Below are 22,317 nucleotides of genomic sequence, written 5' to 3' on the forward strand. Positions count from 1 at the left end.
ACAGAGCACACAGTTCGAATTTAGCACATAAACGATTCTAAAAATCGTGTTATGTATGGGCTGGTGCCACTGCGCCCCACAACAACGGTAGCGTGACCAATTTCCCGAGCCCGACGTGCGCGACGACCACCAACGCCAGCGGAGCCACTCCATCTCATTGCGAAATGAGGAGCGCTGCGTGGCTTCCCTCTGTTTTTCTCGTTCCCTGGACACGCGCGGCGCTCTCGAAAAGGGCGTTCCATTTGGGCGACGGGCCACTCTGAGTCATGCCTCTTCGCTTGCGCTTATTACGGACACGATCGAAAAGCGCGTACGGGTACGAGCGCACCAGCGGCCACTGGGCCCAGGTCCGGCGCAGTCCGCGACAATCTGGCAACCGTGGTCTACTCGCCCCTTCAAGCTGGCGCGCCGCTTTCCACGGATCTCGTAAACGCGTAGCGCACGATCTGGTCATGCAGTAAAGCGCTGAAGTTCTACCGACTACACCAAGCTTTTACTACGCCATGTTCTCGACGACTCGGCCCCGAGTCGCGGTTGCGTATCCGAAGAGCCTCTCGGACGATGCGCAGCCGTACGGAAATGCTTAACCGTGGCGGCCCAGGAGACCGCCTTTGGCTTCTTTGCATTTAGTTCCGTCGTTAGGCAACGCGGCTGCGGGCTGGATTGGGTCCGACGAAAAAATGCGACGCGGTTGGCGACGAGATCTGCCGGACCATTCGCCATTCACTTTGCGGCGGATAACACCGTTTCTGCACCACTCCGAAGACGACGCTTTCGAAACGCAGGATTATATCAATTGTCGTCGAGGTAAGAGCCTTCTCGATCTATTGTCCGCCCCGCAATCTTCGGTCGCCGTATTTTCCGGGCAGAAAATAGCGCGGCGTAATGGTTGCACGGCAGAGAAGAGACATTCGAGTCGGAGCAATTGGTTGAGGGGCGTAATCTTGTCGAAGATTTGGGGTACAGTCATCGCGTCGAGTTCATTTTACAGAAGTTGGTGAACTGGTACTGGCTGTACATTAAAGCGTGCCGTCTGAATACTGTTCAAAATGAACGGGTAATACCACTGTTACGAATTCGTTTCTTTTGTTTATCCTTGCGCTCTGCGTTACTGCTATCGGCACGACAGTCGGTTAGCGAACGGTGTCGACGACAAAATTTAATATTCTTAACAGCTGGATATTTTTAAATGCTGCAACAAGTAAAATTGCTGGCCCGTCGCAGTTGCTTTTCACCCAGCATATAACGAATAGCCTCCGTCACTACTGTTAACTACAGACGAAATTGCGGTCCGGCACCCCAAAAAGCGGGGGGGGGGGGGGCAAACTATGATGCTGGAGTAGTTTAGTACTGCAAAAACTACTGGAGTACTCTTCGAGAAATTTTACGCCTCTGCCCACGTGTGCGCGTAAAACTGTAATGGCGAGGAGACGTACCGCGGCCGCATTTTGAGACAAGTATGCTGGTGAACGTTGCATTTCAATAATTGGTATACCAATGACGGCAGGTCGTAATGTACGTACGGACAGACGAACAGATTTTGCTTGAGAGCAGACTTGTGTGTCACATGCTATATAAGATGCGGCAGGACAAGCCCTCTTTCATATTAATGTGAGGAAGCACTCGCAGAGGCCACACTCATGGCTACACACATAACGTACGAGCGCACGTGCGAAGGAACGCACGCAAGTTTATATATATATATATATATATATATATATATATATATATATATATATATATATATATATATATATATATATTTATTTATTTATTTATATATATATATATATATATATATATATATATATATATATATATATATATATATATATATATATAACAGAGAGATAGGGAGAGAGAGAAAAAAGCAAGTAGCCAGGAAGGAAGGCATTGGGGAAATCGTTCATCGTTTTCTGGGGTTGCAACAACATTTTTGCTCTGTTTAAAAGACAGAAAGCGGAGGAAAACATGCTCTCCGGGTGGGACTAGTACGTACGAGCTTCGGAATTTTGGTCCGATGCCATACCAACTACACTTGATTTATTGATTATGAGGTTTAACGTGCTAACGTTATAGAGGCAATAAGCCGCGCCGTACTGGAAGGCTCCGGATTAATTTTGGCCACAAGGGGAACTTTAACATGCGGCGAAATTTCGAACGCATGGTTCCAACTAGACTACGGGAGGCTACGTACCCCCTACTTTTCTGGGTTCAAGTATATATCTACAGCAATCATATGACGCGACGAATAGGCTACAACAATCTATTCGTTATCGATTGCACAAGAACTTTTTCTTCGAGCCTGACAAATTTAGCGCCATTAGTGAACTGCCCTCGAAACATTATAAAATGATACGGACATGTATATAGCAAAAAAGCCGCATAGAAAAAATTTGAGACTTGCAATGAATAATGGAGAAGAGGAATTACCTACAACATTGCGGCGTGATGAGTATTGCCATTGAGATTTATGGAATGCCGAAATTCGCCTGCAACCCACGCCAGGCCCTTCGCTCACTTGCACCACAGTAATCTTTATTCACGTTGTATATTCAAAAACAACAACATGCAAATCTTTTCTGAAATAAATGAAGTGGTATATAATAATGTGTAAATAATAATATTTACAGTTTAATTGCAAAGGTGTTTCGTAAGGCGAGTTGAACATAATGTTGGATGCATGTGCAAACATAGGGCATGAGCAATTGGTTAGCTCAATACGATAAACATGTTGAAATGATTCTTGCGCCTTTTTATTTTTGCATTTTGGGCCGTGCTGTGTTGGGTCTTTGTTGAATTCGGCGCTCTTGCAGGGTAATTTTTTAGACATGCAACACTGGGTCCGCAGAGAGCATCAACCCATTTCAGGCCCCGAGGGGCACTAAACTAGTTATCTTCTGGCGTTTCGAGCGCGAGGGAAAAAGAAACACGAGCCGACTTCATTTTAAATGGACTAATGATGATTTATTACCCGTACACGCACAACCGAAGAATACTGAGTTACGGGAGACGCCGCTCTTCCAGTTTCGAAATTTTTTTGACCGAGGCTCGGTGACTGAAGGTTCTGGCTAGGCAAACACCCTTGCGAGGTCACCATCTCCTTTCACTCCCAGATCTTATTTGCGTAGCCTCCGGCAGCCCGGCCGTAATTGGATGCGTCAATATATGTTCCACCAACGTTTTTATTTTAACATACTGAAAACATGATGCAACGGATAATTAATTCTCCCCAAACAGGCAATTTCTCAAAAGAGGGCGGCGTTTTTTAGCGTAAAAAGCCTTGCCGCACCAACAATAAAAAATGCACGATTACCGCGAAAAATATGAATTTCATCGTGCGTCCAATCGGCCCCTTCATAACTCGTACGTACGCCAAGGATGAAGTCTTCTTCTAGCTTTCTTTCCTTGCTGGTCTGCGCTTTTCGGCGCTTTTGTTTCTAAGATGCTGAATGGGGCCGGCGAGGTACTACTTGATGTGCACACAGCCTGTAGTAGTATATATAGTATCGCTACGTCGGCCAGCTTTAGTATACACTAACAAAGCGTTTTCGATCGGAATTCACATAGCGATTGGAAAAGTGCCTGTTAATGCCTTCGGCGAGACATTGCTCGCGGTCTTGTACTATTCGTACTTCAATGCTTCATTGAGCAAACCTCCATTGCACTCATCGGGGGAGGAGCGAGATGGAAAAAAAAAATGTGGTTGATCCTTGTTGCATAGAAATCGCCAAAAAACACGAAAGGGAAATGTTTCTTCACAGGAGCGTTTGAATGTTTATTGTGCATGGGTATGAACTTGCGCATCGCTATTTATATTTCATCGGAATGGCACCGTTAGACGCATCATCATTAGACGATGGTTTACACGCACCGGAGCATTGCGTAAATCCGGTTGAAACCCCAGGCGCTCGCAAACCATGCGAACGAAACCGAACGGGTTGTCGGCGAATCGTTTGGTGAAGTCTCAGTGCGCTATAGCGAAAGGAGCATGACTTGCGGGTCGGCAGCAGTCTTGTGGGTGTGCTTGGCGAGCGACGTCCTGCTGGCGAGCGACGTCCTGCTGGCGGCGTTCCACAAGCTGAGCGGCGTTCCTCATAGGCGGCGGACGGATAAACGCAGCAGCTTCCGCTGCTATACGCTGCCCTATCCAGGCACCAACTGTTGGCGCTCATTAGCGCCATGACGCACTACTTCGCTTCACCTCTCCTAGACGGCAGCACCATCTGAATGAACAAGTTAGAGGGAAGGACATAAGGCGCGTTCGTACAGCTATCCGGGCAGGACTTCATGGCTTAGTTGGCACAGCGTTACACCTCCCCGCGCGGCCAGTCTGATCGTGGGCTCGAATACTAGCGCCGCCCCGCCAATGGAACTTTTTCTGGTGATGTTATTTCCGTGATGTTTGTGTACCCTGGAATAAAACACTTTCGTGTTAAAAGAGCGTGAGGGGTGGGAGAGGGGGAAGAAGAGGTAGCGACGTGTCATGGGTGGCAGTAAAATATTGTCTTTCGATGACATTTGCAGCGAAGCAAGGGCGCACGCGGTCACTTTTTTAACAGCTCACAGAAGGCCGTGTGCCTCCCTACAGCGTTTCATACAAATGGGTCGCTCGGAAAGAAATTACAGTGGTGCGGGCTGTTCAGAGCGCAGACGTTGTAATTTGCAGCCTCGTTTTTCTCAGCCCAAAGTAACATGCAAAGTATAATCATCATGCAAAGCAAGTTTTTAATGCATCCGGTTTTGCGCGGCATCGCTATACTTTTACACGTCAATGAATCACAGCAGCCATCGCGTATAAACGTGTGCACAAATTTCAGTTCTGTCTACTTGCCACTTCCTTTTAAGGTTTCAACATTTCCCCGGCAAATGAACTCGTCGTAAACCCATTCCGCACAGCCGTCTCAGCAGCTCGCAAAATTTCCCCGAGAGGAAGGTAATTTACTGCGGCTGCTGGCGAGACGCGGTACAAAATTAAAAGTCACTTATCTGAAACCATTTTCCCGACAGGCGCATTACACGTAAGCGTGCTGCCGTTTTGTTAGCTTGCGCGAAATGCCTTATTTTACAGGGGATTCTGTGCAGGCGTTATGCTTACAAGCAGCATGTACTGGCTCTCGACCTGGCGTTGTTCCGGGGTTTTTATCCATTGCGTGAAAGGTGAACTAGCAGTGTAATATGTTCATGCTTTCTGGACAAGTTCAAGTTTTCGTTTCCTTGAGCCATCCCTTGCGACACAGTGGTGCCTATTTGTGTTTGCCTCAGGTCCAGGGACGGTTTCAGCATCGACACGCGAATGAAAATAATATATATATATATATATATATATATATATATATATATATATATATATATATATATATAGCGAATCAGATTAGGAAATGAGGGGCTCGGTGAATAAGACAGAAATAAGGGTTGGTAGTCAAGAAAACCTCGGAAAGAAAAGGGGAGGATGTGGTAGGACATAGAAACAGATGAAGAATTTCGAAAGAAAGAAAGTGGAGAAAAAAAAGCCCGCCGGGTGGGATCCGAACCTATATATATATATATATATATATATATATATATATATATATATATATATATATATATATATATATATAAACCGATCGCACGATGATTATGGTTAGGTTGTACACGAATTGTAATGACGATGGGCGACTTACTATTACTATAGTGATCGGGGAGCGTACCCTCTTGGTGGCCACAATAGATGATGACGATGCCGAATTCACAGGGGAATATTCTGAATGCCCATCCCTGATTCTCGCACTTCTTCCCCTGCGGCTGAAAGCGGGCGCCTGCCACCAGAAGGTTGCATTTGGCGACGGTTGAGCGGTTTCAAGGGCGAGACGAGCACAGTCTCCTTCCCACGACAGCGACGATCTGTTGAAGGATTAACTTGATGACACGTAATAATTGACTGGAGCAGTCTGGTCGATGAATGCGTATTGGACCCGTGAAGTAACTTCTCGAAGAGTGTTGGTGTTCGCACAGGTGTAAAAAGCACCACCTTTTCGCCTTTCTATAACTTAACGGTGCGGTGGGTGTCGTCATATCTGGCCTTTCGATCTTGCTGGTTGGGAATCGAACTTCGGTCTTTCGCGTTATGCAGCCGACGTCTATCTGATTGCGCCATTCTGATACGGTTAAAGCAGTTTGGACTTTGACTTTGACTTCACGTGTCATGGCAATTACAAAAAATATAATTATTTAATTAATTAACTAACTAATTAATTTATTTAATTCAAACAAATCCCTCCCAAACGCCCACTTATCTCGCGCACAGAAAGCTTTGCGTTTCAACCTTATTTTTCCTTAGGTAAAAGGGGCTTTGATTTTTTTAAATAAACACATTTATTTAATCATTAGGCGTTTCCTTCTACAAACGTGCCTTCGCAGCCCTTTTCAGATACAAATACTGAAGCGACATTTTTACTGGCTAAGGAATGTTGTGTGAGTATATGTGGAAAATATGTTCAATCCATGTGTATCACTTGACGCCACCGCAAGTAATATTTCTTTTAACCTTGAAATTAGTTTTCTGCATGTGTATGGTAACCCTTAGATCCATAAAGTAAATAGGCAACTATAGTGGTTCAGTGAAGATTGTGGGAGTTGTGAAAGCACGTCAACTCTTTATGTTTTTGCCTAACCTTGTAAATGCTGGAATTTACAAAAAAGCCTTAGCCTTAATTTCAAATGTTTGCATTCGTAATTTTTTCGCGAAAATGAGGATATAACATCTAAACATCATGGGCGTTTTAAAATGCATTTAAGTCAGATGTTACTCAGTTAACCTCGTTAGAAAATTATATTTAGCAAAATGTTGACTTTTTTGCATGTTGTCACAAAATATAACGCAAGAATGAGTGCGATAACTTCACAGGCGTAAGAAATAACAAGGTGTCTGAGAAAAACACATTCATGATCAGCATCATTGTCGTCGTCACCGTCGTGGTCTTCTTCTTCTTCTTCTTCTTCTTCTTCTTCTTCTTCCTCCTACTCACGTCCACTGGAGGACGAAGACCTCTCCCATTGACATCCAACCGCTCCTGCCCTGAGCTGCTCGAGTCCACAGTATACTCCTGGATTTCTTTATTTCATCCCTCCATCTTGTTATTGGTGTTCCCCTTCTTCTACAACCATGTCTTGGTATCCACTCGGTTACCCTAATTGTCCGCCAGTTGTCGGTTCGTCTCACCACATGACCAGCCCAAGTCCATTTCTTTTTCTTTATTTGAACTATGAGATCGCCAACTCTAGTTTGTTCTCTGATCCAGGTAGCTCGTTTCTTGTGCCTGAGTGTCACTCCTAACATTATTCGTTCCATGGCCCGTTGAGCCTGCTTTCTAGTTGTTCTAATAGCGAAGCAATTGCAGATAATGACGGTCCCATTGTGTTAAACACCTCGTTTGTATTGAACTTTTCTTGTTCCGATTCTTCCGATATTCCATTGTTTAATGCTTATGATTACCCGGACATGCTTCCCATAACAGTTGATGCATTTGGCGTTGATAAAATTATAGGCTCTTTAAAGACTTATTCTGCTTTGGTGTCGATGGAATTAACGCGAAATTTTTGAAAAGTACTTGCACCTACTCATCAATAATTCTTTCAAAAAATTTTCAACAGTCTTTGCAGTCAGGAATTCTTCTCGACGATTGGATAATTGTTAAGGTCGTTCCAGTATTTAAATCTGGCAACAAACAGTCTCCTCTTAATTACCGACCTATATCCCCCACAAGTATTCCTTGTAAAATATTTGAACATATCATATTCTCTAACCTCGTTAATTTTCTTGATTCAAATTCATTTTTTACACAAGCACAACACGGATTTCGTAAGCACTACTCCTATGAACTGTGAAACGCAGCTTATATCTTTTACACACAGAATACACGCCATTCTTGATAACCATTTCACTGTAGATTGCATTTTTCTGGATTTTTCAAAGGTGTTCGACAAAGTATGTGATAAATTACTACTCCATAAACTCAGTTGCCTTAATATAAATAACCACCTTTTAAAATGGATCGAATGCTTCTTACTTAATCGACAGCAGTTTGTTACCGTTAACAACTATGACTCACCCTCAATTACTGTCACTTCTGGAGTTCTCCAAGGGTCCGTGCTTGGCCCATTATTATTGCTTATATATGTTAACGACCTTCCCAACTGCGTTACATCCAATATTCACTTGTACGCTGATGACTGCGTTCTTTTTCGAGAAGTTACCAATAACAATGACATGCATGCACTACAATCAGACCTAGATAACATTTCCACTTGGTGCGAAAATTGGCTGATGAATTTAAATATCGCGAAATGTAAGGCAATGAGGATAACACGCACATCGAGCACCATACCTTCTTACTTCATTAAAGGACTACAATTGGGAGAAGTAAACAATTACAGATATCTTGGGGTCCACATATCCGACAATTTAACTTGGAATGTCCACATTGATCACATTATTAATAACGCTAACCGGACCTTGGGATACATTAGGCAAAACTTCGCTCTGGCCCCCTCCTCCTTAATGTTACTTTTTTATAAAACACTAGTTAGAACCAAACTTCAATACGGAGCCGCGATATGGGACCCAGACCAAACATACTTAATCAATAGACTTGAAATGGTTCAGAATAACTCTGCTCGTTTTATTCTCTCCAACTTCCATGGCACCGCCAGTATATCATCCATGAAAGCCAGCCTCAATTTGCCTGATTTAGTCACCCGTCGCAAAATAAAACGACTTTGCTTATTCCACAAAATATTTTATAATCCCACATTAAGCAACAACCTAATTTCTCCACCAAACTACGTATCATCACGTTGTGATCATGTCTACAAAGTTGCCATCCCTATGAGTCACACGCGTTCGTACGCATGTTCATTCATTCCAGGAACATCACGCGACTGGAAACGTCATTCCGGCAGCAACTGCGACTATCGTAAGCAATGACGCTTTCCGATCAGTTATCAGCAATCAAAACCACTCCAATAACTATGAATGATTATTTTCTCTTGTGTTGGCTTGATCATTCTTGTAAAAGCAATGTTGGCTTCTTCTTGTAGTTCTTGACCCTTTGTGCACAAAACTTGTGAACATTTTTTATTGTGTGTTCTCGCGCAACTCCTTTTTGTATGTTTGCCTGATATGCACTGTAAGCTGTACTTGTTCGTGAATCCTAAAACCCACTCCCCTCTATAATGCTACGGCCCTCAGGGTACCTGTAAATAAATAAATAAATAAATAAATAAATAAATAAATAAGGTGCCAAGTTCTAGCTCCGTGTGTCATCACCGGCAGTATTCACTGGTTGTAGATTTTTCTTTTGAGTGACATAGGTAGCTCACTTTTCATTATTTGGGAGTGCTTGGGGAGTGCTCCCAACCCATTAACTACTCAGCGCCAGATTTCTATCTCATGGTTGGCATCAGCACTAACCATCTGTCCGTGATAGTTATATTCTTTTGCTCCTTCTAGAATTTCGTTTCCTCAGCTCAACGGGACGTTTTTACCCTGTTCATACTCGTATATAATGTTGAAATTTCGAATAGTTCATGCATTGGCTGACGGGGTTTTTGTGTGGAGGAAGGAATCGGCTCTAGTAATTTCATAACTTTATAACTAGTGATTTGGGTTGTACGATGAGCTCTCAGCCAGTCATTCATCCAATGAGTCAGTGGGTCTGTCGGTCGGTAGGTCACGTCAATTTTCCTTTATTTCCTTGGATAATGCTTGCGCTTATATTATAACGCCTTGGGCAGTCTTACGTAGAAGCACTCGGTGTTTACTTGTGGTGTTCACATGTAGTAAACCGCTGGCCAGCCCTTTTATGAGCCCTTTGAAGATGAAGTCAAACATCCCTCCCTTCAAGCGATTTGTAAAATTTCAGCGTTGACTCCTAGGTGGCAATGGTACAACTGATTCAGTACCATCTAAATATATAACACACATTCATTTGTGCGCGCGCTCAGCTTACGATAAGTATGTCTTAGGCCAAGACCGCGGCGGAGGTACATATACGTTTACACTGTATTGAAGATATCAGTGAGCAGTTGTTTGGTAGCCTTTGAAACCAAGGCACCGCGCTGCGTCTTACCCCGACCACTAACCCTGAAGCCTTGGAATCCTGTTAACCAGGCGACGAACTGGAAGGACACGTACAAAATTGATAAAAGTAGGCATATAAATGCTGAAGCAATTAATAATTCTCCTATCATGAGAAATCCCGGAATAGCAGCAGACGCATTTTATTTTGTTATTTTGTGGTGCTTAAGGCGCCATGAAAAAGTACAAGTTTGGTTTATTAAAGAGACTTCTCTGTCCAGGTAAAAATTATAACAATTTTATTACAGACTTTAAACAAACAATCAATATGTTAAAGGGGACATGAGGACAAATTCCAAATTTAGTTCATCAAAAAGACGGCTTTTTCCCGGAAACAATGGTGTTAATTTTATCTCAAAGTATAACAAATAATGGAGATAAAAAAGAAAATGTGTGAAGCAGTGGCGACTCCCTAGCCACTTTCCAGCAACTTTTCTACGACGTCACAAAATCTGGTTTGTGCGATTAGCAGCCGTCGATCGTAACCAGCGCTAAGACATCACTGGGTAATTTTATGGTGCCCTTAGTTATGTTTGATCGCATCACTTGAATGCTAACGTGCAGTTAACACACTGATAAAGATTTTTTTAGTGCTGGCTCACATGACGTCACTCCTGCCTATAACACGTCACTGTAGCGCGAAATTTGAAAGTGTTTCAGTACTTCTTGGGTTTTTCCAATTAAGAGACGTCTGTCGTGGCTGGAATGGAGCTGAGTGAAGTACTAAAGTCTAGTTTTTTTTTTTCTTTCAAATTGAGCAAAGTTGTATTTGGTCGCCCCTTAACAGAAGTTGTTGTCGCAGGTGAGCGGCAGGCATGGCCACGCTGGAGGGATTATCAGGAATGTCCCAGGGCTCCGCCACCGGCACCGGACTACTACTGGGACGGGGCACTGCCAGCGGAATCGATGACAGACCCCTTGGGAGCACTCTGGGAATCGGCTGGCTACCCCTGCAGCGAAGAGGTGAGTGTTTTGTGGTTGCTGATACCGAAAGACTAAAAGGTGACGGCCCTTCTTTCGGATCTGTGCTGTGAACGCCATGTTTGGAAGCGTGGTCATCTTCGACTGAAGCTGTGTGAACCAATGAAAGCATTGGATGGATTGTAGGGTTTAACGCGCCGACGCAACGCAGGCGATGAGGCGCGCTGCAGTGGAGGGCTCCGGATTAATTTTGACCACCTGGGGATCTTTGTCATGCGCCGAAATCTCGTACAGACGGGCGTTTTTGCTTCCAATGAAAACATTAACTGGAGGACCACACACATAGCCTTTTCATGCAACAGCCTGCCTACAGCGGTAGGCCCGTTGGGGTCAGGACGCTGGCTTGAGCAACGATTTTGTAACTTTATGGGGAAAACGGCGAAGTCTAATAGCAATGCTATAACAATACCAATGAAACGAGCGGAAATGAAGAAAACCTAAGATTTTACATTTTTATCACTTATCGTTCAAGTCATGAATTGCGTTGGGTTCGACAACGCACTTACTGCGCAAGCGTGGTTAGGTTGCAAGGACGAATGAGGACATAAATACCTCACTCGCACAAGTTCAAAATTGCCGTATTATTAAATTAAGTGCCTTTCATTCTTTCTGGGGTTACGTTTGTGTGGCCCTATGCCTCGCTCCAGTCCCGTCAGATATGAATGAAACAATAAATGCATCCATGAGCGGAGGCAACGATGCATGCTTTTGAAATATGTTCTGCACTCGCAGAGCAAAAAGAGAGGCGGCTGCCAACCAGGAAGATTCGAACTATTTTTGCAGCGAAGCTGTTAGCCTCCGTTGGTCGGAAAATTTCGTGTCGTAAACGAAAACCCAGGCAGGACCCAGCAGTTCCCGCCCAAGACGCCGAGCGCATGCGTGAGGACCCAGTATTTGTCGACAGAGAAGCCGAGTGCAAGCGACAAACCCGCCGAGACAACGAGAAGCATCTCATAACCTCCCCCATCAGAATATGTAGTGGTTTACAACCGCTGCGCTGGATATCCGCTTTCGCAGGGCGGGATTGTGTCCATTTTTTTCGTAGTTCAGTTCTTTAGCCTTTAAGGGTAGCCCAATTACAAAGCGCCGGAAAGTCAGTCATCCTAAACTCCCCGTATTCGACAGGCTGTTTAAGATAACAAACTGCTGGCCCTAGCAGCAGAGAATTAATTTCCACGAGGTGCGTGCGGGTCTTGCTACACGATCTACGATAACACAAACGTACAAATAGGATGAACATGGAGGAATACGGTAGTTTTCGCTATCATGTTCATCTCCCGCAATACTTGCATGTGGCCGGAAGTGCGCGGGTAGGGCAGGGATCTCTTCTTCGCGACGCATAAGTGCGGCGAAGATGCATTAATTAGAAAAAAAGGTGGCAGGAATTCGAGATAAACGCGGGAAAGTGGTGAAAAACCCGGCAGCGAAATTGTGAGCTTTACGCTGTTCGCGAAATAGTGATATTCGCTTCAGGTGCCCTGTAACACGCCACCTCGCGACTGGGCCAGTTCATTCATCTCGTTCAACGCATGTTTCGCAACCCGTTAAATGACCGTCAATATACAACCGGCCACTTTCTTAATAATATCTTGAGAGCGTCGATAAGCGTGTAAGTCGGCGCCTTATCACGATGTAAAGCGGCGATATGAGCGATACTAGTCGCATGAGTTTTGCCATTCTGCCAGTGCGACTGCCGTCAGCTCGGCTGTCCCGCCAAGCATTAAGCGAGCCCCTCATTTCTTAATCCGCCGGTTCTACTCATAGCCGAACAATGCCAGGAGCAATACCGTTAAAAGTCTTACTGAAATTGATAGTTAGAATAATGCCTTCCCTTTTTTTTTTCACTACCTGTTGTCGCTCTGAGCATGGGCCAAGAAACAAAATCAAACAAAAATAGGAAAAGCTTAGCTGTGACTCACGCCATCGGTCAGTGACAGACGAAATATAAGTGCACGAAGAATTTCCCCTCGTGAGCGCGCACGCATGTGTTATGACAACAAAGAAAGGAAAAAAAATGGCACCATCTACACTCTGTGGATGATGGCGAGGCTGTGGAGTACGGGGACTCGAAATGACATCCACGTTGCGCCCTGAGTGACATCCGATTTGCGCCCCGACCTTCATTCGATTTGAGCCGTAGGTTGCACCTTGATTATTCCCTAAATGAAACTACAACTCACGGCCCAAATCGAATTTCGCTTGATTTTCGTTTGATGGTGGTGTGCGCACTGATGGAGGTGGACGCACATTGGGAGGTCTTAAGGTACTCCGCACCGTTACAGGCGAGAGAGTAAGCCGTTTGACTCTCGGGTACTAACTCACGTTCGTAACCCATTAGGTAAGACGACTGACACTAACTCTGTCTGGTCTACCAGACACAGGCTCGAATCCTGCCGCTGTCTGTGTGCTTTTTTGCGATTGTAAATGCGATGCGCACGGACGCGGACGGACATTGTGCGGTCCTAAGGTACTCCGCAACAAAAATAACAGTGAACAGGGCGCATGCAAAACATCTGTCAACGTTCGGTGGTCAAAGGAGCCGGGTTATCAACAGCGGAAGGATATGTGTCGTTTTTGAGGGAGCAGCTAGCCCAGCAGACGGAAGCCGCACTGACGTGATCGTCCTGCACATGCGACTACTCTCGCTTATTTTGCCGCTTTCCACCGCGATAGGGCGCTGGCCGACGCTCCGGTCGATGCTCCCGCATGATTTAAAAAATGCCAAGCTGTACTCCGCTCTACACAGCGTCTATCTACAAGAAGCGGTCGTGTACGTGAAAGGAAATACACTGCCTATTAAACATCTCAATTCACTTGGTGCTGAGCAACTGCATCTAAATGGCGGGCCAAGTTATGTCGCCTGACTGGCAATGCATAAATAAAAAAGGACGCTAAGATTTCACTTGCTCCTTCCTCCTCCCTTAATGCGTTTTCCTGGTAATGCACGGCCGGAGCAAGATAAGTGCGTCGGTAAAAAAATAATCGCATCGTGAGGAAAGTCAGCGGCGTGTTGATGGAAGCTTAATGCAGCGAACACCTCCGAATAAGGCGGGGAAGTGCAGCCAAGAACATCAGGCCACCGAGAACGCCAGACCGCGATCCGTGCGGTGCACAAGCACGCACGCACCAACGCACGCACGCACCTACGCGCCCACTCTCACCCAAAATAAATAAAGACACTGCATAATGTGTTCGGAGCTGTCGTTGTGAATTTGCCCAAACTAGGGTGACGTTGATGTGGCTTGCACTGACGACTTATGGATTTTTGTTTGAGCCGATTTGCCGGCGTCGCAAGTTTTTTTCTTCTGACTTGATTTTGCGAGTACTTGCGCCAAACACCCAACACGCCAGCTGTTTGCATTCCTGCTGTTTGAACACATTTGGCCGAATTGAACAGTTCTCAAATTCAAAGATGCCGCAAGCAACTCACACAGAAGAAAAACGTGTAACGCGTTCACTTGGTTTGACGGCTTTGGCTAGAATAAGTTGGGATGTTTACTTCTTGTTTGTCTTTTCACACCGAGAAACGCAAGCTGGCGCCGTTGTATGACGACCGTTTTGACACGCGTCTGGTTAAAAAAACGCATAAGAAAACTAACGTTTTCGAGCGTGATGGCGTTTTAATATCGGCAGACGGCTTTTCGAGCTCGTGCAAAATGCTTGCGCGAAATATGGCAATTCGATAGGTGCTTTCCTGCTCTTGTCAAAAACAAAATGGCTCATGATGCGGAGGGTATGCGGCGGCGTTTGCGTAACGTTACTGGATTCAATAAAAGTTTGAACCTTGATCACCTACTTTTCGAGCTTGCGGCCGTACTTCAGGTGAACGGTAAATGTAAACATCTAGATGGTTTGCTCGGGAGTATGTGCAATAACGAATGGTTGAGGCCGTGCGCTGTGAGACTTGTTCGTGATGTGTCAGCTGCGCTAGCCCGGCCCAGATTTTGTTTTTCTGTAAAGGGTACTTCACCGCAGTTAGACCATTAATGTGGGGAAGCTTGCTAAAAAAAAAAAACGCTGTGTTTAAAGATACGTCGGACGTACCCGCAGCATTTCTTAAAGATACGTCAGACGTACCCGCAAAATTTCTTAAAAATACGTCGGACGTACCCGCAAGATTTCTTAAAGATACGTCGGACGTACCCGCAAGATTTTTTAAAGATACTTCGGGCGTATCCACGAAACTTTTTTAAGTACGTCGGTGTATTCGGTTTCACTCGGCCCAATCATGCAGCGTACGTTCAGCGTTTTCTCATGTCGACGTCGCGTCGCCAGAAATGCAGACGCGAGCTGAAACTCGAGCGACGCCGATGTCTACGCTCGCCACATATCGGCGTCGACGCAGCGCGAGAGAGCACCGGAAAGCGAGCGGCAGCGTCCGTCTTCGCGTATTTTGGGGCGTTCCTTTCAGCAGAAAACAATCAATTTCTTTTTAACTTACGGTAATCGGTTGCCTTGCGACGAATTGCAAGCTATTTCTGTGCGCAAGCGCTCATCCATTTGTGGCTTGTTCGGATTTCATCGGGGAGATCGGGGATCTGCGATAGCTTTGTGTGAGTTAAATGAGGGAACTCTGGTTACATCGCATCCAGTATTAGCATAATGTGGCTTGTCAGCCAGATCCGTGCGTGACGAGCAAGCGTTATCAACGCCAGAATTCTGGCGCATTCCATTCCATTCGTAGCTCCCGTGGCTTGCGTAGGTGAGACCGGGGATGTGCGATAGCTTTTTTCTACTCAAATAAGAGAGCTGTGGTTTCATCGCTTGTAGCACCAGCATTATTGTCCTCGCTTCCAAGATCGGTGCGCAAGAAGCAAGCGTTACCACTGCTCAAATCTCTCAAATACGACCAAAAGAAAGCACACCCGACACTATTCGTGTGCAGCTTCAGTTGGTACACCGAATTCTTCAAACCTTCTCGGCTGCTCGCGTGGTCGAGCGGTTGAGAGCAAGGCTACTGTTTTGAAAGTCCGTAGTTTTTTTGCAGGGTACAGACAGGGTGCCAGAGTACCCTGCCTTTCAACCTACAAATGACGTTCGACGGTAACCTCAGTATCAAAGCAGCGCTGAAATTTGTTTTGCTTACAATTTGAATTCATGAACGTGCAGTCGGTACGCAACATGAAGGTTAAATCAAGTAGCAACTAAAGCAGTTTTGCGAGGTGCGTCTTCGTTTAACATTCTATCTTATTTTGTTCTGATTTGACCGTGATGGCTCGAGATACATTTCGCAGCATTTCAATATTTGCCCGCCAACATAGCAATAAATAAAGACGCCAAGTGATTTTTTTTTTTGCTAAAGCTAAAGTCTTGATAATTGCAGTTCAAGAAGTGACAATAACTGCTCATAAACGACTTCAACAGGATGGCATACGTGTCCAGCAACGCCCGCCGACGCAGCGACTGGCGCGCGACTTCGTTGGTCTCTTGCGCGCCCGCGCGTTGACGCCGAACGACGCCGACGCTCGCGCGACGCGTGATTTCGCGTCCAAGTGGTTAGGGCTTTAAACAGAAACATATGAGGGGAAAACAAAGAAAGATACTCGCGTCGCACATGATTTTGTTTCCCTCTTGCGAGAACCCGTAGTGGTCCGCATTCGATCTCTGACCTCAGCGAAGGCTCTAACCGCCCGTTCAAATAAGGTCAAACTAGAGAACACGAGGAAAAAAATACATTCTGCGTCAGGTTAGGCATCGTTAGATTGTTGGCTTATATACAGCAAACGCGTGATGGTTTTGCCGTCTATGGTTCTAGATAACCACGCTAGTTTCGAGCGACGCCGCTTTCGAGCCACTCTGGGCCCTGTACGTCCGACGTATCTTTAAGAAATCTTGCGGGTACGTCCGACGTATCTTTAAGAAATTTTGCGGGTACGTCCGACGTATCTTTAAGAAATATTGCGGGTACGTCCGACGTATCTTTAAGAAATTTTTCGGGTACGTCCGACGTACCATAAGACACAGCGAAAAAAAAACGTAGACGGGCTATTGTAAGAAAGCAAAAAACGTGTAATTTAAGGTCGTGTCACATAATTTATGACTTCCCCATCAACATCATCATCACCACAGTAAACACCTGCACCTTGTTAATTCCCACTGTAGGAAGGAGTCCCCCCTCATACTTCTGAATACATGATGATGATGATGAGAAAACTTTATTTTGAAATCTATGGTTGGACGGAATCCCGTCTGGTCGGGGTGGGTCATGACACAACGAGGAATAAAAACTCCCCCCGCATTTCCCCGAGTGGGAGAATGTGAAAGTGCGAATGCACGGTTGTCGGCCCGCTTGCGGCGCTTGCGCTTGGCACCCGCAGCCCACCGCCTCGCCGCCTTCTCTTCCATCTCTTCCATCGGGTTTGTAGTATCACGTGTACACCACGCAGTTATCAAGCCGCTATAACGCCGCTGAGTCGCCAACGCAACGCCGCTGACGACGTAGTTTGAATGCGTTAAAGATATAAGCAGCGTTCCTAACTCTAAAATCAGCTTGGCTTCCGTGGCTTAGTCACTTGAAGACACAACAAAGTCAGGCAGCACATTTTTCAACCGCACTTGAATTACAGTGCGCAAGAAGGCGTCTTTTTGATCCCGCACAAAACAAAACCTTGCGACAACTTGTCGTAAAAATAAATGACAAAGACCAAGACCCCCCTTTTTGACTGGGCGAAAAATGTTAGAGCGACTGGTTCTTTCCCAGCTGGAAGACCAAATAAAGACCGCAAATACTCTGTGGATTTTTTGGACATTAGCACGTGACATACACAACACTTGCAGCACGTACCAAACTTTGGCTAACAAAAAAAGGTTGCAGATAGTGGCACGGGCAAACATAGAAAAATTGCGCCCTTGCCAGTTTCTGGTTTTGTCTCTCAACTTTTCGGTTTCGTTAGTCCAGTAGTCTCGGCTATCCCTATAATGATCCAGAGGCACCCCTAGATATTTTGTTGGTGCCGTGGTCCATTGTATACATTCAAAAACGGTGGGGGTTGAGCACCAGTTCCCGTGCCACAATCCCGAACATTTATCCCAGTTAATTGCAGCCCCAGATTTTTCACAAAAGGACTTAACCACCTTAACTGCTTCGCTTATGCTCTTTTGATCGCGACAGAAAACCGCTATATCATCTGCGTATGCAAGCAGTTTTACTTCAGTGTTCTGTAATGCAAACCCCCGTATTCGTTCATGCTTGATTATTTTTAAACAGAAAGGCTCGAGATACAGCGCAAAAAGAAGAGGCGATAACGGACAACCTTGCCTGACCGAACAACCAACATTTATACTTTCACTTAAATTTTTGTTAACGATTATGCTCGCCTTGCATACGGCATACGCCATCTTTATACCATTCAATATAACAGACCCAACATTCGTGTATTCTAAGATTCTGAAGAGTATGTCATGGGACACCCGGTCAAAAGCCTTCTCAAGGTCGAGTTGCACCATCGCCACACGACCTGAGAAGGCATCACAGCACTCTAACACACTTCTGGCGACGTGCACATTGGTACTTATCCTGCGACGCTTAATACCGCAAGTTTGATGCGGTCCTACCAAAAACTGAATTACGTTTTGCAACCGTCTAGCTAAGACTTTCATGTAAATTTTGTAGTCAACGTTGGCTAGACTAATTGGCCTATACGCCTTTACGGACAGCAGTTTTACTGCATCTTCACACTTCGGTATCAAGATGATGTGTGTCTCCTTAAAAGACTGCGGGAGAACATGTAGTTTGTAAGCCTCTAACAATACTTCATATAAAGATACAGCTACTTCCCTTTTGAAAGCCTTGTAAAATTCCGCGCTTAACCCGTCTGGCCCGGGTGACTTACAAGTGTTCAGATCATCTATTGCATTTTCTAATTCCCACACACTAATTGGTGCTTCCATTATTTCACAAAGCTCTGGTTCTAATTTGGGCATAAGCGATAAAAATTCATCAGCAAAGCCATCGTTCATTGGAATGTGCCTGTCTAACAGCTCAGTGTAATACTCGACGAACGCCCGCTCAATCGTTTTTCTTTGGGCCGTAACACCATTTTTGTACCGTATTTCCCTGATTTCGTTTTTCTGCGCGTAACGTTTTTCATCAGACAACGCACGCTTTGTAGGCATTTCACCGAACCACATCTTATCTGCTCGTGCTCGCACGATAGCTCCCCTATAACGCTCAGTATCGATGACTTCTAGTTTATTTTTTGTGTCTCTTATTTCTTGCTTAAACTCGCCGGCGTTTGCGCTTTCTTCTAACAATAGAGTCCTTAACTGGTGGCGAAGTTCTTGTTCCTTCTCTCTTTTCTGTTTATTGATAATTGTGCTTCTTTCGACAGCACCTATTTTAACTTGTTCTTTAAAAAGGTCCCACTTGACTCCCCAGCTCGTCTGTGTATCACTGTGCATATTAGTAAACAGTTCACTTACCCTAGCTGTAAAAGGTTCATCTTTAAGTACCCGCCTATTTAATTTCCACAACTTCCAATTCCATTTCGTGGCTTTCTGTTTGTTTCCCAGACAGAAAGCCACAAGGCAATGATCGCTGTAGGACAAGGCCTCGACCTTATAACTGTCACACAGTGGCACAAGTTCACTTGATATGTACACTCTATCCAGCCTCGCGTGACTGGCACCTTGAAAATGTGTAAACCAGATTGGATCTCTAGTCGTACAGAGAGCTACGTCATCCAAACAATATTTTGAAGTTATGTCCATTAAGCATTCGGCGCTTTTATCTCTAACCCGCTCGTGGGCTGCTCTGTCCTCTGCCATGCACACACAGTTGAAATCCCCAAGCAAGATAACAGCCCTTTCGCACTCAAGGTGCTTACTAATAGTTTGGAAAAAAGTCTCCCGCTCACCCTGTCTGTTCGGTGCATAAATACATATAACTCTCCATTCAATATCGCAAAATGAAAAGTCGCAATACACATAGCGGCCACTCGAATCAGCTACAACGGTCTGTTCAACAATCCCTATTGATCGCCTGATAAAAAGGGCACACCCAGCCGATTTTCCCACGGCGTGCGAGACACACACATTAAAATTTGCTCTAAAAGGTTGCAACATGCGGTCTGTCATTTCCTGGCTTTCCACTTTAGTTTCTTGCACCGCAATTATATCCAGTTCTCGGTCCGCGAACAGCCTACCAAGCTGGCATTGCTTCCGTCTCTCTGCCAGGCCTCGCACATTAACCGTGGCAACGTTAATTGCAGCTTCTAAGCGTACAGCCATTTGGAAAAACTAGACCGCATGCCGCTCACCTCAGACATATGACAAACGCGCGAGTGTGCGTCCGCTAGCGTAGGTCAGTGCGGCATGAGGCGTTCGCCCCGCGTTCTTGGGCACACATAAATCTCGTCACGAGGGGGGCTTTGGCGGCCTCCTCTCTCCGACTTGAATGTTCGTCTTCGGTTCAGGACGCTTTTTCCTCGCTGTGGGCCCAGTCGAGGCACTACCCACCATGTTCTTCGCGTCAGCGTCCGCAGCACTGTCCCCACGTGGCCGCTTGGCCGCGAGCTCATTGAATGCACCATCCTTCCCACGAGTGGCGGCGTCCTCGGCGTCCATGGAGGCGTCGCTTGGGTAGCCGTCGTCAATACTTGGCAGCGGGGTATCTTGCGGCTGCACCTCCGGCGCCTGAGCTGCCGCTGTTTCTTCCGTGCCCGTCGTCCCCTCAATAGCACTACCTTCGTCAATGTCCCCTTCTTCTGCTGGTGTGTCCGTGTCCGCCGGAATCGGTGTATGTTCCTCATCCAGGCCCTTGACAACCTCCTCCGCCTCCGCTTCGTCCATTATGTGCTTCCAACGCTCTTCTGTTGCTCCGGGTCCGGTGGCCGCCGCATACGTTTTCACGCATTTGGCGCCATCATGTCCGAAACGCCGGCAGACATTGCACTTGGGAACGCGACACTCCCTCCGAATGTGCCCAGTCTGTTGACACCGTAGGCACAGCGGTGGTCTTCCCGGCACGGCGACGAGAGCGAGCTCGGTTCCGATACGCAGCTGGTGCGGCAAATCGTCCCTTGCAACTCCCCCTTTCAGCCGGAGAACAACAATGCGTGTCATGGTGCTGAAATTCGCACACCCTGTCGCACGCCACTTTTCTTTCGTCACTTCAACCACAGTTCCGTACGGCGCGAACGCTTCCTTTATCTGATCGTCGGGAACATTGTGCAGGACCCAGTGAAGCTTGACGCGGACGTCTTGCTGGCACGGGTCAATTACCAGGCACCTGTGGCCCTTGACGGTGATTTCTTTCTTCGCGAGCACTTTCTTCTTCCCTTCTTCGCTCGTAAAGGTGACTGCCCAGATATGATTCATCTGGTAGGTGCCGAGGGCAGCAATGTCGGCGAGCACAGCGTCTTGCGCTAACGCGTCTCGAAAGTCTTCAACTCGGTACGGTCGAGCCCTTACGTCTCCATGCAGAAAAATGGTGTTAAAAACAACAGACCCGGTTGGCAGGGGAGGCAGAACAACAGAGTAATCCTGGGCATCTTCAGCATTCCTGTTTCCGCGGCGAGACTGGGCCGCAAACGCCGTTCCGACGGAGCTCATGATTCCGCGTCCGCACGCTGCGGTGACCGGAAGTTTTAAAGCCAAGTAGTCAGCCAAGTAGGGTTGACAGATCATTACATGACATGATGTGTGATGTGCTGTACAAATGTCAAAGCAGGCAATTAAAAAAAAAAAAAAAAAGCTTCCGTGGCTTAGTCGGTAGAGCGTCGCGCTGCGGCCGCGACGTCCTCGGATCGAAACCGGGCGCCGGATGCTGTTATTTTTTTATATAGTGTAGTGGCCTGGCTGGCGCGCCGAGAGAGGGTGTTGTGAGCTGGAGAGCAGGCGAGGGGGGAGAGGAGGCGCTACGCGAGCGCCCTCACGCGTCGGAAATCCGGCGCCGTTGCTAGGCACGCTAGCTAGCTCCTTTGCTAGGCTGCGGACGGACGGTGGACGAGTGATTCAGGGTCGCTTAAGAAGTGCATTCGCACTTAAAAAAAAGCCGACCAAAAACTTTATTTTTCCCAAACTGGGGGAGGGGAGGGGACGAAAGGGAGCGTGCGACGGTCCTTCCCCGTCAGATGGCGGCCACGAGCCCGTGAGCCCTAGCGGCATCTTCGGCCAGTTAGACAAGGCTGCGTTGAGTCTCTTGGTCGGAGCTAAGCAACACGGCCTCCCGTTGCTCCAGAGTTGTTATCACTATTGTCTGTGACGTGTATTGTGGT

General features: G+C 46.3%; 2 protein-coding genes across 3 annotated transcripts in view; one reads left to right on the forward strand and one right to left on the reverse strand.

The window, feature by feature from the left end:
- Window positions 1–364: 364 nt before the first annotated feature.
- Schip1 (Schwannomin interacting protein 1) overlaps window positions 365–22,317 on the forward strand; it is a 128,386-nt gene continuing 106,433 nt past the window's right edge. Inside the window, exons 1-3 of one of the 2 annotated variants that reach the window (XM_077700618.1) lie at window positions 365–807; window positions 8,910–8,957; window positions 10,923–11,083. In XM_077700618.1, the coding sequence (XP_077556744.1) occupies window positions 681–807; window positions 8,910–8,957; window positions 10,923–11,083 (336 nt within the window). In that variant the 5' untranslated portion in view covers window positions 365–680. The remainder of the gene's footprint in view (window positions 808–8,909; window positions 8,958–10,922; window positions 11,084–22,317) is intronic. The other variant, XM_077700619.1, reaches the window with a different exon arrangement.
- Window positions 20,456–21,683, reverse strand: LOC144170957 (uncharacterized). The gene has a single exon (XM_077700948.1). It carries the CDS (start codon window positions 21,650–21,652, stop codon window positions 20,456–20,458), a length of 1,197 nt encoding a protein of 398 aa, XP_077557074.1. The 5' UTR covers window positions 21,653–21,683.

Source organism: Haemaphysalis longicornis, unplaced genomic scaffold (genome assembly GCF_048455015.1).
Source record: "Haemaphysalis longicornis isolate Haplotype H1 unplaced genomic scaffold, Haemaphysalis longicornis Haplotype H1 scaffold_2, whole genome shotgun sequence".
NCBI lineage: Eukaryota > Metazoa > Arthropoda > Arachnida > Ixodida > Ixodidae > Haemaphysalis > Haemaphysalis longicornis.